At 46.6% G+C, this 17019-nt stretch overlaps 2 protein-coding genes across 3 annotated transcripts in view; both read right to left on the reverse strand.

The window, feature by feature from the left end:
• Nucleotides 1-17019, reverse strand: part of LOC135825017 (tumor necrosis factor receptor superfamily member 16-like) — a 112174-nt gene that overhangs the window by 28237 nt on the left and 66918 nt on the right. The window lies entirely within an intron of this gene.
• On the reverse strand, nt 13729-16073 carry LOC135824586 (uncharacterized). Its single transcript, XM_065337321.1, has 2 exons — nt 15854-16073; nt 13729-15762 (listed from the first exon to the last, which is right to left on the reverse strand). Exons 1-2 carry the CDS (start codon nt 15958-15960, stop codon nt 14085-14087), a joined length of 1785 nt encoding a protein of 594 aa, XP_065193393.1. The 5' UTR covers nt 15961-16073; the 3' UTR covers nt 13729-14084.

Below are 17019 nucleotides of genomic sequence, written 5' to 3' on the forward strand. Positions count from 1 at the left end.
AGGGTGGTCGGGGCCTTGAAAAGGGCACTCCAGTCAGTCCTGTACAAGGCTAGCCTGACCGACGAGGAGCTGCAAACTTCGTCGTGGGTCATGTCAACGTCGCAACAGCTCTGGAGACGGCGGCGACTCAGAGTCGACGCCAGTTCACCATACCATTGCTGGAAAGTTATCCAGCAGCTCCGCAGAGATGTTTGGAAGCGGTGGCTAAGAGAAATGGTCTCTGCTATGAACATCATGACTAAGTGGCGCCGCCAATCGGGCACGGTCGAGATTGGAGACGTCTTCCTCGTCATGGACGATGCGTTGCCACGCTACAGATGGCCGCTAGGACGCGTGAAGGCCACGTTCCCTGGCAAGGACGGCATTGTTCGCGTCTGTGGACATCCAGGTCAACGGCAAGAAATATCGGCGTGGTGTTCGATACCTAGTGCCGCTCGATATCCCGACAGCTGAAGCAGCCACTGCGGTATCTCAGTCGTCAGCCCTCGACTTGGATGAGTTGCAGTAAGACACTAATGGAACAGACGTTAGTTAGTAACACAGTACACTTTCGTCACCTCATTTTTCCCGCTGCTTTCTAGAGCATTAGGCACTTATTCCTCTATGTGCTGTGTGCTACATACTAGTATCTTCCTTGGTGTAGTTTCACTCTCCCCTGGTTCGTTCAAGGTGGGGGGGGGTATGTTGTATACATTGCATGCATCATATGAGTCAATGTGTCATATCATGTTTCTCATGCTATTCATCCTTGCTTGCTAGACTAGACGTCTGCGTAGGGACAGCTTGCTGGTGTGCTGCATGCATTCATTGCTAGTTCCATGCATTGTTCTTTGCCCTACTGTGGCGGGAAGGTCGTCCCGTGCAGCCGCGATGATCAGCTGCGCTACGGAGGTTCAGTTCCGGCAAACATGCGTGCGGATTTGCATTTTGCTGCTTGGTTTTGATGTATTTGTAGTTAGTGCAAGGAAAGAGCTTGCTGGTGCAGTTGTTGTTTTGGTTTTGGTTTTGAGCGTAGTTTTCTCTTTGTTGTTACCTGCTTTGAACGATCGCCTTTTGTGGAATCGTTACGCTCCTTGTGGTACAATAATACAGTCTTCAGAAATATCGAATACACTGGGGCCAGAGTCAATCGAACTGAGCCACTCCTTTGTGTTGACCTATTGCCTCCAAGTTGCCCAATTTTTCGCTTCAAAAAAGTTCAAATCAGAGGTGGCTCCAAACCGGACACGTTTTAGAGTGCACGTCAAATTCACTCTGGGTCTGAAATTAGGTAATTGCTACCGCTCCACGACGGCCAGTACAGAGTAACAATAAGCCTTGTGTGTGCTTCCATTAGTTTTGATTGGTATGCGGTGCTTTATTGGCGAGAGGCGAGCCGCTGGTTACCTGCGACAAGAAGTTGATTTTTCGAAAGTCGTAAAACTCCAGTCGCAGTGCGAAGCAACACGTCAAAACTCACCTGCTTGATATGGCGCTTCTGGTCACCGCAGAGCCATGAAATTAATTATTTTGGCTCGGAGTATAACACATCGTAGTCTCACTGTGACACATGTTTTCTAATCAAAATACCAAGACAGAAAGTGAATATTGAGGTTGCGTTTGGTTGGGCATTTTCGGAATGTGAATGCCACCATTCTGGAATGGGAATCGGCAAGAATCACCTGACCAAACTAACGCGCCAGAATCAATTAGGAATCACTTGACATAACAATTCCATGATGTCGTTGTGGAACGGCGGCTGTCTTTTCTTTTACCCGACTCTAGTTTCCTTGAGAGAGTCATGGTACTTCTGAGGTTACGTTTGGTTGGTCACATTCCCAAATGGGAATCACTTGGAATCACTCGGAATCATTCTCGCCTGTTTGGTTGGTCAAAAAAGTGCGTTAGGTTGGTCACATTCCACATGATTCCAGAATGGGAATCGCTGAGAATGATTCTTTTTGGAGAATGATCATTCCACCTCACATGCTGGAATGGGCATTCTCATTCCGGAATCAAAAATGATAATGGCTGCGACGAGCCAAACAATGTAGCAAGAGGTTCAAGTGCCTCAAATCATGCACTCAGAAGTACCTTGACTCTCTCAAGGAAACTAGAGTCGGGTAAAAGAAAAGACAGCCGCCGTTCCACAACAACATCATATTTATATTTATATTTATTACAACATCTCAAGACTCGGTGGAAACACCGGCCAATGTTAAAGAGAGTGGGTGATTGCCAACCACGGAATTGCTATGTCAAGTGATTCCTAATTGATTCTGGCGCGTTAGTTTGGTCAGGTGATTCTTGCCGATTCCCATTCCAGGATGGTTCTCATTTACATTCTGAAAATGCCCAACCAAACGCAACCTGAGTGCATGATTTGAGGCACTTGAACCTGGTGCTACATTGTTTGGCTCGTGGCAGCCATTATCATTTTTGAATCCGGAATGAGAATGCTCATTCCAGCATGTGAGGTGGAATGATCATTCTCCAAAAGGAATCATTCTCAGTGATTCTCATTCTGGAATCATGTGGAATGTGACCAACCTAACGCACTTTTTTGACCAACCAAACGGGCGAGAATGATTCCGAGTGATTCCAAGTGATTCCCATTTGGGAATGTGACCAACCAAACGTAACCTGAGTCCGTTCCGGTTTGCAACCTGTGTCCTATTTGAAACCGTCCCCTCTACATCACGACAAGTACAGAATCGTGTACACGCGCCAGGATATTAAATAACGGAGAGAAAGTGCAATGGAGTACTGTGTTTGCATTTTGTATTGCCTTTCACTCCGTTGTGTTTCTTTTGCCGGTAAAAGAGGCTTCATAATTTTCCTTTCCTCTGATTGTTAATTAGCATAATGGTGATATTTTATTGCAATGACTACTACCTACGGTACTAGTAGCAAGAGTACATAACCCACCAGGCTCGGCCTCATTTCCTCTGTGCTGCGCTGACGAGTCCACAAAGGACGAAACAGTTCTGTCCGCAGATTGAGTATTTCGCTCCTGCTCTTGTAGCAGTTGAGCACTCTTGCGTGGGGTAGTGCCTTTGCTGTTTGCGTTATGCAGAGCTCACTGACTTGTCAGTTTGAGCACTCTGGCAAGGTACGTTCGGGCCTGATTGGAAATTTTTATTTCCATTGCTATCAGGCTCGGCCTCATTTCCTCTGTGCTGCGCTGACGAGTCCACAAAGGACGAAACAGTTCTGTCCGCAGATTGAGTATTTCGCTCCTGCTCTTGTAGCAGTTGAGCACTCTTGCGTGGGGTAGTGCCTTTGCTGTTTGCGTTATGCAGAGCTCACTGACTTGTCAGTTTGAGCACTCTGGCAAGGTACGTTCGGGCCTGATTGGAAATTTTTATTTCCATTGCTATCAGGCTCGGCCTCATTTCCTCTGTGCTGCGCTGACGAGTCCACAAAGGACGAAACAGTTCTGTCCGCAGATTGAGTATTTCGCTCCTGCTCTTGTAGCAGTTGAGCACTCTTGCGTGGGGTAGTGCCTTTGCTGTTTGCGTTATGCAGAGCTCACTGACTTGTCAGTTTGAGCACTCTGGCAAGGTACGTTCGGGCCTGATTGGAAATTTTTATTTCCATTGCTATCAGGCTCGGCCTCATTTCCTCTGTGCTGCGCTGACGAGTCCACAAAGGACGAAACAGTTCTGTCCGCAGATTGAGTAACCCTGGTTTATGTACTCTTGCTACTAGTACTAGTAGTAGGGTCGTGGACGCGCGATGGATAGCGGTAGGGACCGGCGGATGCTGCTCGAAAAGGTGGCAGATTCTGCTCGAAAAGCAGTGAAATTGGCAAAACCATACAAACCTTATGGCAGGCACTTACCTGAATTCTGCCCCATTTTTTTATCCACATACCAAGCATGCATGAAACTTACCAGAAAAAGTATCGAATTCTGCCAATTTTTCTGACGGCAGGACCAGGGAGTCGTAGCATACAAGGTATCTTACGACTCCCTGGCATGAAGGTTAAGTGGTCCGGCAAGTCAAAACGCGTAAGTATTGGCAATGAAGTCACAGAAACACTAGACTCAGTAATGATCACGTGAAACTCAAAGTAAACACTTGACATTTGCGAACAATAGTACAATAAGTCATGTACATGTACGTTCATTCTCAACCTGACAACCAGGTCTTAGCCAAGTGACGATACGGACGCGACTCCTGGTGCACCCTGGACAATGTCCAATCATCATGGGCACTAGAATCCGGAAACGCCGGCCTAGTGTTATAGTATCATACGACCACTGCGCCACTTGTAGTATGTTCACCAAGTTCTTTGACTGAGAATCTGACAGTTTGGGTTCAAGTCCCACTATCTGGCTTCAGATGTTTCTTCTTTCATTTCTGTTTTTTTTTTCTAAGTTGAGGAGAAAGTTCTAAGTCCTCGGGCTAAGTGGTCAATAATAAGTGGTCAATATAAGCGGTCAATATGTATAGATTATAGACCGGTTAGGAGGTCTATAATCTATTTATCGTGTTCTCCACGCAATAGTTTCTCTTCATATACGACATATCCTTGTAATTCTAATATTTATAATAATACTATAGCCTATACCGCATTGTACGGCATTGCAGGATCAAGGTCATTGTTTAAACTAAGTTCAGCATCGGTAGCACAGTGGCTGGGTGGTAAGGAAGAGTGACTGAGATTCACATGGTTGTGGGTTCGAATCCCATCTTGTGTATTTCTGCTTTCTTCAAAAATTTATTTTTCTAAGTTGGAGAGAAAATTTCTAAGTCCAAGACAAATATAAGTAGACCGCTTTGGTACAGTATCAGGGAAATTAGTGGGGTCAAATACTAAGGCTGCGTTCGTTTTTAGCTACCTGGTAGAGTAGAGTAGAGTCACACTACCGATAGAGGTAGATGGTAGAGGCAAGTGTACGAACGCTGTTCTACCAGATCCAGTAGTTTTCACTATGTGTACGTGAAATGTTTCTTTTTTTTATGGAGTTGTGTACAAATCCTTGATCTTGCTGGAAATCCCGTAGCTCTACCAACTTCTACCGGATTCTACCAACTTTTTCCCGGTAGAGCCGGTAGAGGAAAGTAGAATCTACCCTTTTGAGTAGAATTTTTTTTCAAAAAACGAACACCTCTACCGTAAGAAGTAGTTTCTACCCAAACCTGTAGATAAAAAACGTACGCCCCCTAAGAAGGCGATAAATGCTATACTAAAAAGGTTAAAATAGCTCCTAAAGGTTCAAATTTTGGGGTTATGGCAAAGGAATCGTGATAAATAGGATATTGACCTCGACTTCGGTCTATTATGGGAAATATAGGCCTCGTAAAAGACCTCGGCGGACCTCAGTCTTTTACTCGGCCTATATTTCCCATATAGACCTCGTCTTGGTCAATATCCTATACATATTTGACCGCTTAGAGATCACAAGTTTATGTGGGGGTCAATAATAAGAGAGTGATAAATAATTAAATAACATGCGGCGTGGAGCTGGTGAGAGAACTGCGCATGCGGAGAGCAACAGAGCCGTGATGGGGATGTCTAATAGTTCACCGTTCAAGATAACCATTCGCCACCTTCATTAATCAGTCCACACTGGTATACTATTGTGAAGTCCTGAAACACTGACTGCTCTCACAATGTATACCATATAGCGTGGTTGCCTGTTCGAGGTCATGCTGTTGCCTGATGATGGCTCAGAATGACCCTCTTTGTTGCAATCGACGATTCTTACCGTACTTTTAAAAGCGTTATAAGTGTTCGTGTTTATTGTAAAAGCCATATATACATGTATATATATACATACATGTATAACGAAGTGCTCATTCTAACGAAGTATCGAGGAAAAATCTGTAGTTAAAATAGAAATCGTTTTGCAGAAATCGAGACATACATATATACTGTTCTATTGAGCGTTGAGAATGCGTGAGAAGCGTTATCTTTCGTACACGTAAACAGGTCAATTTTGGGAAATCGTTATATACATGTACACACGAAAATCCGGTCGAACAAAAAAAGTGATTAAATGTCTCTACTCACGAGTTTCATGCTGAAAAGCAACCATCAGGAGACATGTACATGTACATGTATGCGCCTCGTTAGAATAATGGCTTTTACAGTACTCTAAGCAGAAGAGATCTTCTACTGTGAGACGTACCACCTCACCCTCGCCGCTATGCGCTGCATCTGCCACCCTGGTATCTCAGGCATGGTGATGGCCTGGAACAAGCGAAACTTCCTAAGCAGCTGGTTGTGTTTCCCAACACCATCGTATACCGCACATGTAGCAGTAGCAGGACGCGAATGATAGAGCTTTACTTTTTCTCTTTCTAACTTGATCTCCCTCCCTCCCTAGCTGCAGTCCTATCGATACCTGGTCGTAGGCTATGATCTCGAGACTTCCGGTCGAATGAGCCTCGCCAACCACATCGGCACATCGCCCCTACTCCCCTTTGTCTTGTTGTCCACTGTCATTTCAGTTGTCCTCTTCCCCTGATTATTAGTAGGGCTTTGTTTGCTAGTAAAAAAATAACTACCTTTAGAAAAGATCTAATCTAAAAGTACCAGGCGTGGCTATTGCGCTAGAAAGCCTGGTGCGAAACGTATGCTATTCGTATTGCTATGATAACAACAAGCAATATGCAATAGAACTGTCACGTGGTCCATACACTACAACAGTACAAGTAGCATTTCTAATCTTTATTTTTTGGTCCCATTGGCCTCTTTGTTTTTGTGCAGCTGCACTGTTGAGCTTCCGATGTAAAATAAATGATTTGATAACACTAAAACAATAGCCTAGCATAGCTGTAGTGCACGACAATGGGCGTGTCACGGAACGCAACTTGGTTATGGAGCTGTGCATCTCACGTTATACAATGAACGTGGAAGTACACCTGACCGTTCACCGGTGGAGTTGTGACGCCTTCAAGCCCTCAAGAACCAAGGTCTGCCCTCAGTTACTCGCAAAACACTTGTACCTGTATTTGACGTGAAAACCAATGCAAAGAGACAGACAGCCCTGCAGAACTGTGTTCAACAGGGCTATCCAAGCTATCGACGGCCACTCACCCTACATAACCCTGTATCCCCTGCTGGTGCAGCATGGCTTGTACCGGATAGGCGAACTCAGCAAATGCAAGCTACCAGTGGTTTTCTGGAGGTGCCTTCACGGGAAAGCTAGTGCCACGTTCTCTGGACTGTTCGTCAGATCTGCTGGCAGGAGAACCCGTCATCAGAGGTTCAGTGGTCTGCTCAGCCAGCCATCCTCCACTTGCTCTGGCGCTTCTCTGCCGTCCGTCGCAGGATCTGCACTCTGGAACGTGCTGCCGGATGATGTTTGGACCATAAAAAGACAGAAAAGGTTTAGCATAAGTTGCTTACCATATTGCTGCTCAAACTAGCTCGCCTCCTAGCTCTCCTTGACCACCCTGTCACCCCTGACACCCACTTGACTCCTCGATCAGATACTTTTCTCTCGTAATGTTCAAATTCCTGTCCTTTCTTTTCTAAATGCGGTTTATCCATTCGCCTTCATATCATTGGGCCTAGTTCCCGTTTATTGTACGAATTAAAATAAACCAATCAACCAACTCAAACTAGGTACTTAATAGAACTAGAGTAGTAGAGTAATGGTACATCGTAACATGTACTGTGAAAACACAAGCAACATGAAAGAGTTTGTACCAGCGGGGGGGGGGGGGGGGGGGGGGGGGAAGCAAAATGGACTTAATGAAACTCCTCTCTCGGCTAGATTGGCAAAAGAAGAGGATCAAATGTGGCATTCTGCTGCGGCCAGCACAGCCGGATTGTCAGCCAAAGCGCGGTTGGACGTCGGATGAGCGGCGCGATCTCCACTGAGGCTAGCATTACCCGAGCGAACAAGAGAGAAAGAGATCCTTGACCTGATCTATTCAGACCAGTACGACGGACTAGGGCTCTTTTCTCTTGTCCGAAAGCATACAGGCAACTCTGTTGAAAAGCACAGAAGCTGCTTTCCCGACTCTTCCGGAGCCACTCAAGACTACCGGCACAAATGACGCGTCCTTAAGTTAATTCTTCGGATTCGCTCCTCATACGAACGCCTCTTCTCGGCTCCATGTTTTCGGTACGTGTACTAGTATGTTGTCGGAAGCGTCTGCTGGTGGTTCGAACGCGCATACGGGTTAAAGACGCGAATGTCGAGGAATGTCTTCTCAAAGCACCCAGCCCATAAGGCCATAATTATGCTGGATGCTGCCACGTCAAGGCGAGCGCTATCCGCTGAGATCGCTGTGTGGAGACGCAGGGTCTCCCCGGTGAGTGATTGCAGGGGAGGTTCGGTGCTCGTATCATGGGCCACGTCTTTGAGTTTGAAGATAGATGCTGTCAGGTGACGGAGGTCATTGTAACGCATACATGTACATGTAGGTGGTAGCCAGCAACAGTGGTAATGCCTAGTGCCAGTGCTGGGACAGGTCTATCCGCGTAAATGTATAAATCCGTTGATCCCCGAGCTGCAGAGGGTGCTCAATATCAGAGACAGAGCTTAGTATAATAGCAGACTCAGCGGAGGACATTCAGGTTGGTTGTAACTCTGAGTTTCATGCCGCTACTGGCGCTAGGCAATCATCAGACAACTGACATGTATGTACATCACTACATGTACATTGGAATACCCAACACCTACGATGACAATGTACGTGACTGTACTAGTGGTCTAAATGGGGCTGCCAATCAACTACTCTCTCTCTCTGAAAAATGTACATGTAGACATGTCGTGTGTACATGTACATTGTTCAGACTACAGTAATAGTCCTATATGCCTATTTCAATTGTATGCTGTCTCATACATGTATGGGCCGCGAATGGTGGTGTCCCACCTTATACTAATGCTGACTGAAACCCGGTGATTGAAACCCGGTGATTGAAACCCGGTGACTGAAACCCGGTGACTGAAACCCGGTGATTGAAACAGCGTCATGTACATGTACATGCCTGGGGAAGAAAGCGTCATGTACCGAGCGTCATTTATCTCCTTTCTTCCTGTTGTTTTATTATGAATACAGTTTACAGTTTCAATTGTACCGAGCGTCATGTACATGTACACGTACGTTCGTAAAAAAAGTAAAGAAGTAATTAGTTCACACGTTCGCGCTGCCTTGCACCGCCATTCCGGCAACAGGCTCTCAGCTGTACCAAATAAATAACTTTGCCAAGGAATGCGCTGCAATGGAGTTTGGGAATTCTGAAGAAACGTTCGCGCTGCCTCCGGCTATAATTGTGTTGAAGAATACCACCAGCTTAGGAAGTTTCGCTTGTGTCAGGCCAATCACTATGCCTGGTATACATGTACAATGTACCAAGTAACATACATGTAGTTTGCCGATGCAACGCCTGGCGCCTGGCGGCGAGTGTACTTGCGCGTGACCTCCCCTAAATTAATTCAGGGCTCTTGGACTAAATACCTTGTACATGTAGTGCACCGCATAAACCTACAATGTGCCTGTCATGTACGTATTGGTCCTATTAGTATTACAACAACAGAGATAGACAATACGCCATATCCACAACACTTAGACGACGTGCACGTACTTACTGTGTTTTCATTGTAGCTGCATGGTTTTGGTGATGTCGTGCAGCCCCACAGTGCAGTGCCACTTGAATCCACTCATTCGACGCTGTCTGTTCATTGACTAGCAAGATGAGGGGGATATGGCACGAGCCAGACAGAGAGCATCACACTGCTGTCACTAGCGCTATCGTCCTCCAATAAATCTGTAGCACCGTCTTTTTCTTCCTCCATTGTTGTCAACTGCGTGTCACGACATTCATCAGTGGAGAAAGTGCATGAGAAACCCAGGCCAGGACCATTTACTACAATAATTTATTGTTTCCATTCGCTTCTATGTAATTGTGCTACACCGACCATTTGGTTCTTCAAATTCAAATAAAACCATACGTACTTGTACGTACCTACCTACCCAGAAAGCACCAATTCATTGCCCTAGTTGACGAGGAGTTTCTTCTTCCAGACGCCAAAATGGTAAGCTATGCAACGAAGCACCATGGATGAAATCGTTTCAGGCTGGGATGTCACGTGGCTGTCAATCCCTGGCAGAGAGGTAGCCTATCGATCTTGCTTCTTCATTCTGGTCTGTTTTGGTTTGTTTTCTATTCCACGGCCGCCGCGTGTCACCGTCGCAAACCATGCATTAAGGTGAACTTCTCGATCGAGCAGGTAAGACTGGTGATGTTCGCTTTGTGAGCAGCAATGCATTCTGCATCAGAACACTAAAACAATGATCAATCCGATTAATTAACGACGTTCGTGCCTAGCCCTAGTGAAGAATCCTTGTGTCATGACCGGGAAATGGGCCAGACGTCCATACTCTCAGGATGCTGTGGTGAGATTGCCTACAGTACTCAACACCACAAGCCTAAAACGCTTATGGTAGACCGGTAAAGGGTTAAATGACGGAGGAATACCACAAAGGCAGAAGAGCACAGACACATCCGGCTAGATCAGTGTTGTAACGCTGCGGTCCCGGCGGTGGCGGCGCGGTGGCGGTGGTAGCTGCACGTTTGCACGCGAGCGCACTTCACTTGCTTGGTGGTCGACCGGTCGCCGAGTCCGACAGCGACTACACAAGTGCATATCTAGACTGGCAAGAGTAGAGGCTAAGCTCGAGGGCGTCGGCTTGAGTTTAGTTCCTCTTTATTTCTGGTGCTGACAATAGGAGAGGAATAAATATCGTGAGCATGTCAGTTTGCACTCGCGAGTGGAACCTGAGAGGCTAGGCATTCGGAGAGGGATTTCTTTTACGACATGTTGCTCCGCTTCGATGTACATGTACATGTATCTCCAACCGCTGCTCTGGGCACTGAGTGGTCCCCGGAGTGAAACTAAAATGTTTGCTGCTATCACAGAGCAACACAAGCCCGTCCGAAAGAGAAAACGTCAGAAATTCGCCATGCTAAGATGAATACGCTATTGGACTTGCTCCCCCTCGTTCAATGTACGAAAGTCTACAACGTACATAATAGATCTACATGTATGACGAGAGGCAGAGGGTTGCGACAGGAAGAGGACGACTCTTCAACCTCGCATGTTACAATAATTTTGAAAGTTCACTGGAGACTTTTTTCGAGCTTAATGGCACCTATGCATAATTTTCCCGCGGTTTTTTGTGCGGGGCAACTTCACGACCTCGACACTGTACTTGCACCACGCAGCGCAGCATGCAGTCTCATGCATGCACGCGTGGAAACTCTGATGATCGTAGAGCCCTACGTACGTACCTGCTTCGCGTTTGCTGAGGCTGAAGTACAATGTACAAATTTTTTTCCTTTGTGTTGGTGAAGAATCAAACTCAAAGCAAGACATTTATTTCCTTCTTGGAAGGCAAGGGTTGTCACAGTTTGCTGTTGTGTATAAGTAGCAAGTTAGTTAGAGATCAGTAAGCAGCTGACACAATCATGCCAAGCAACGCTCATTGTATCGTCCCTGGCTGCTCAAATCGTAAAAGCAGCTGCAAGTTTGGTTTGTTTGAAACTGATGATGCGAACTCGCAAGGACGAAAAGTGTTTGTGAAGCGTCGTCTATGTGGATCAGACCTGGCTCGTGTTGGCTGCGGAGGAACAGCAGAGGTCTGTAAAGCTGTATCTTTTCATCGTTTGCCTAAAGATTCGGATCGACGCCGGCATATCAGGGCCGAGTGGCTTGCCAAAATACCAAGAGTCAACACTCCTCTTTCTGGAAACTCGTATGTCTGTGGGGTGCACTTTCCTGGTGGTCGACCTGTGACGGAGGACGAGCCACCTTCCCGTTTCTTGGACAAAGCCGTCGTAGTGAAGAGGAAGAGCCGTGTTTCGACAGGCGAAGTCAGTCGACCCGTTGAAGCGATTGATATTGATGACGATGTTGATTTACCAGTCACAGATGAATCGGTGCCTGAGGCTGCAACACTTTTAGCTGACCATGATTATGGTGAAGTTCCCGTTCTCCAAGAGAACAAAATAAAGACTTTGGAAGCACAAGTGGCTAAGTTGCGGTCCCAGTTGGAGCAGGCCTTGTACAATTTGGATGAATCGGAAGAAGCTTTGCGGAAATGCCAACTCCATTACTCGAACATCCGACATGACAACAAGATTGTACTGTTTTACACGGGCCTGAGTTCTCTGGCGTTTGACTTGTTGCTGGATCAGTTGCGGTGTGGATGTCAAGACATGTGCTTTGCTACTAAAGTGCCAGCTGATTTCCTTGGCCAGGACAGCCGTGGCAGACGAAGAGCATTGGTGTATGAAGACGAGTTGCTATTGACCCTTGTCAAACTTCGGCATGCTTTCCCTGAGTCAGATTTAGCACTGCGATTCGGAATAGATCAATCCACGGTGTCCCGAATATTTTCAACGTACATTCGTTGCATGTACTTCTCTATGAAAGAAGTGGACATTTGGCCGAGCCGGGCTCTGATTGATCGCTACATGCCCGACGTCTTCAAAGACAAGTACCCACGCACCCGGGTAATTATTGACGCAACAGAGTTTCCCATTGAGAAGCCAGCCAACCCAACTGTACAAGCAGCCACCTGGTCGAATTACAAAAACAGGAACACTTTCAAACTGTTAGTTGGTGTGACACCTACCGGTGCAATATCGTTTCTGTCTCCTCTTTATGGCGGGCGCATTTCTGATAAGAAACTGACAAAGCGAAGTGGGCTAATGAAGTTGATGGAGAAGGGTGATGCCATCATGGCCGACCGTGGTTTCGACATTGCCGATCTGCTACCGGAGGGTGTCGATCTCAACATACCCCCGTTTCTTGGTTCTCGAGATCAGCTTGATGAAGAAGAGGTGATCGAAACTCGGCGTATTGCTAGCGTGCGTATTCATGTGGAGAGAGCAATGGAAAGGATCAAGAACTTCAGGATAACTCACTTCTTATCTTCCGTGTTGTGCCCTTTGGCTGAGCAGATCATATTTGTGTGTGCATTCCTCACTAACTACATGGAGCCCCTGGTACCTCCGCCTGTTAGTAAGCCATCGACACAGTCTGCACACTTTTCCTCTGCTGCAGAAGTTGCCCAGATATCACCAGATGCAAACATTTCTGCAGTGGCTGTTTCAGCTGGCACATTTCTTTCACCTGCCATTACTGCTTCTGCTGCTGCTTCCGCTGCTACCAAGTTGTCATCTGCTGTAGCTGCTACTTCTGCTGCTACGAACGTGCCATCTCCTGTAGCTGCTACTGCTGCTGCTATCAGCGTGCCATCTTCTTCTGTAGCCGCTGCTGCCTATGTGACCACTCCCGTATGTTTGTTTTGCAAGCGCTCAGATGGCCCACTTCTTAGAGTTTGTAGGTCTTGTAACTCACGCTACCACCATATGTGTCAGAATGATGATGAAGATGGGCGTCTATGTAATTCTTGCTTTATGACCAGGCCGCTCTGTTGAAAGCTTTTTGCGCATGCCGATATTCCTACGTGGCCTCGGTATTTTCTTCCCCTCTTTTCTTTGTGTTATGTTGTGAGTAATGGTGCCCCTACACAATGATGCTTATTTCACTCAGGACTTCGTACTTCGAAGTAGAAGTAGTGATGCTCCTATTTGTCTGTTTGTGCTGTTCACCAGGTAGGAAATGTGGCCTGTGACTGCTGCAAGTGCCGCTTACTTTGAAGTAAATACGAATACTCATGTAACGTTCATGCCTTTTTGAACTCCGTTGTAACACGGAATGGCGAGCTATTGTAAACCAGTTGTACGTGCCGTTTTTTGTAGTGGTTACCAGTAATGGCAGTATAATTTACTATAACGCACTGTTTACAGCAGAGTTCCACTGTCTTGGGTACATGTATACAACACTACCTAATCATGTACAAATGCAGGAAGCCGGTAGCTGATGGAACTATCCACCATCTAATCACGGCGTTTATATCAAGAAGGAGCTACAGAACAGGGCAGAACAGAAAAAGCTATAATAAAGAACATAGAGTGCAGCGTATAGAACAGTTCAGACACACTTACAGAAGAAAAGATTGCCACAAATCAGGGAAGAATGTAAACAGTCAAGACTACAGGAACTGGAGCAAAGTGAGCAATGGTCATCTCAGATGACGAGGAATATATCTATTACCAAGAAACTTGATCACAGAGCCAGTTTCGGGAGAACATGATCAAAATAAAATGTTCGGCAAGCTGCGAGAGTTTTCTTGACATGCACTTCACAAAATGAAATGCGCTCAACAAAAAGATCATTGCAGGGAGACCACACTACAAAGTCACAAAATTGAAGGCCTGCAGCAAAGAGCTGCATTTGCACTTGTGTATAGTAGGCATGTGTTGTTTTGAGAGAAAGCACACCATCCTTGTTGGACAAACAAAATGATGCAGTAGACCCAGCTACCTCTGCTAGACTTTGGTCTCTAGCAACAAACGGGCATTTAATCTCGAGCAAAAGTGATGTATCACCATCCCTAACAATGCCATCGGGACTGGCACCAAACCAGCATTCATCAGCATGCACAAATAAGCCACATGCAACAACATCTATCAGCTTGCCAGACTTGGCTTGGTGGGCTACGTAGGCACATCGTGCCTCTTCTTCATGATCAATCCCCCATCTGGTTGCAGGAGTGGTGAACGCCGGCCGATCAATGATAGTTTTTATGAGGGATGACGGGTCAGTCTGAGGTCGTCGATGAGCTACAGTATGGGCAATGGAAGCTGTAATACGCTTCTTTCGTTCATTCCTCCAGAGTTCACTTGTTGTTTGGGATGCAGTGGCTTCTTGCAGGGCATTGGCTTCTTCACAAGTAAGTATGACATTGGACTCGTACCACAGCATCTGCTTGTCCTCAGTTAGCCACTCGCAGTCAGATGGCACAGGTGTCACATCACCTGATCTGCTGTGCTCAACCTGCCACTTGTCCTTCTGTTCCCCTGCCCTAGCCAGTCTCTCCTTTTTCTGCGCTTGGGCTCTGTGCAACCTGTCCTCCTTCTGCTTAGCAGCAAATCCTGAGCTACCAGCAACAAGAGGCAATGCTAGGTGGATGGAGTTGGAGTGAATGGTTGAGTTGGCGTATTCCTCCACACGCCGGGCAAAGTCCATCCGCTTTGCAACAGCACGAGGGTCAAGTACTTCTGCAGCAGAATGCTTACGTTTCTTTGGCGCAGATTTGTCAGTGGTACTGCCACCTCTACGCCACTCCATGTCTTGAACCAGCATGGGCTCACTCTTTTTACCTGCACCTGCAGGAGGCTGGTTCCACTTTTGCAGCATGTCCGTGCACGTCGGAGCGTCACTAAACCCAAGCAGAGTGAACTCGGACAAGCCATACATCAGTGCAGCTATATGCTTGCAACTGGCAGTAACACCCTTGCCAGCAGGACAAGTGCACTGAGCACCAACAACACTGGTGGCAGATCCTGAGTCACACTGAGCAACGAGCCGAAGTTTGTAGTCAGCTTTGGTCTTCATTTCAGGCTGACAGCGGGCACGGTAGTACACACGGCTGTTGGCCTTCATCAGTTCGATTTTCTGGACATAACCTGCTCGATACAGACGAATTGACTTGCTATCAGTGGCAGCAAGCGCTTTGAAATTCTTGGCAGGTCCATCGCTGGTCATAGTGTCCACGAAATAAGAAACCATAGTTTGCATGGAGAACGACAGGGAGAGTAGCCTTCCACTCGCAGATTTAATCGGCTGCCACCCAGTAACAGGAAAATCCAGAGGGTCGTGGGGAATAACAGCAAGCGCTGCAGCTGGCGGAGGTGGCCCTTCCTTGCCATCACCGTCGCCTTCAGAGAAATGCTGAGCAAGTCTGTAAACGACACGAGCAGATAAATAACAAACTCAGATTCACAAATAATTTCAAAAAAATAAGATTTTGTTGTGGGAAGAAAACAACTCACCTCGCAACTAGATCGGCTTTCTTTCCCGACTTCTTGAGACCATACTCTCCACACTTCACCTTCAGAAGGTTCAAGGTGAGCTGGGAAAAATCCTGACTGACTGCCATCTTCCTGTCAACTAATATCGAAACTGTCTTCCACTGCAACGACTGAAAACAAAGGAGAGCCTCGCGTCGAGCAAGTTGCCCCGCACAAAGGTGCGAAGTCGCGATGGCGACCTGGCCGCCATGTTTTATGCATAGGTGCCATTAGTACATGGGTCTTGTGGCAAAGCAATACTGCCAATACAAGTACTGCCAATACAAGTACTGCCAATACAAGTACCAATATTCGTGTGGCAACAGCACAGCAGCGTAAAAAATTCGGCTGAGAGGAAAACGGGATGATGCGCAAGTAGTATGTGATTCTCCGCACCCTAAGTCAAACATGATCGGTTCGGTCCCAACATCAAGGGTGCGTTTACACGACAACGAAATACGACCTAAACGAAACGAAATCATTGCGTTTACTACTATCGTTTACACGACAACGCCCGAAAACGATACCTAAACGGAACGAAATGGAAACGCACTTCAAAGTGTTTTGAAACGTTTTCAAAACGTTTTCGTTCTCGTGTAAACGGTGAAAACAGTGAAAACGATTGGAAACGGAGCGCGGTCATGGAAACCATTCCGTGCTGGAGTATATTTCGCGGGAAATACCCAATCCTTGCGACCACCAGCACGTACCAACTCCAACTAACGTGTTACTTCCCGCCCCTGCGCCAAGCCAGCACGTGCTAACTCCAGCCTGATCGCCCGTTTTCTGTTTTCGTGTAAACGGTTCAAAACGAATTGCCGTTCTCGTGTAAATGGTTTGAAAACGATTCGAGGCCAGCCCGTTTTCGTTCCGTTTCGTTTCGTTTCGTTTCATTTCGTCTCCGTGTAAACGCAGCCCAAATTATAATTCTCCACAGCCACAAGGACCAAGGTGTTTGTAGGACAGCTACACTCTAACTAATTACTTAGTGGTGGTAGACAATCGCTGTCCATAAGCTAGTCCCTGGTTACAGGACTGCTGTTGACAGTCAATGTTTCCTTCAGTACTTTCCCATTTCAAACCCCTCAACCTTATCAACATCAACACGTGTACATGTATTATGCTTCTGGGGAATCCTTTAAATATAT

This window comes from Sycon ciliatum, chromosome 9 (genome assembly GCF_964019385.1).
Source record: "Sycon ciliatum chromosome 9, ocSycCili1.1, whole genome shotgun sequence".
Taxonomy (NCBI): Eukaryota; Metazoa; Porifera; class Calcarea; order Leucosolenida; family Sycettidae; genus Sycon; species Sycon ciliatum.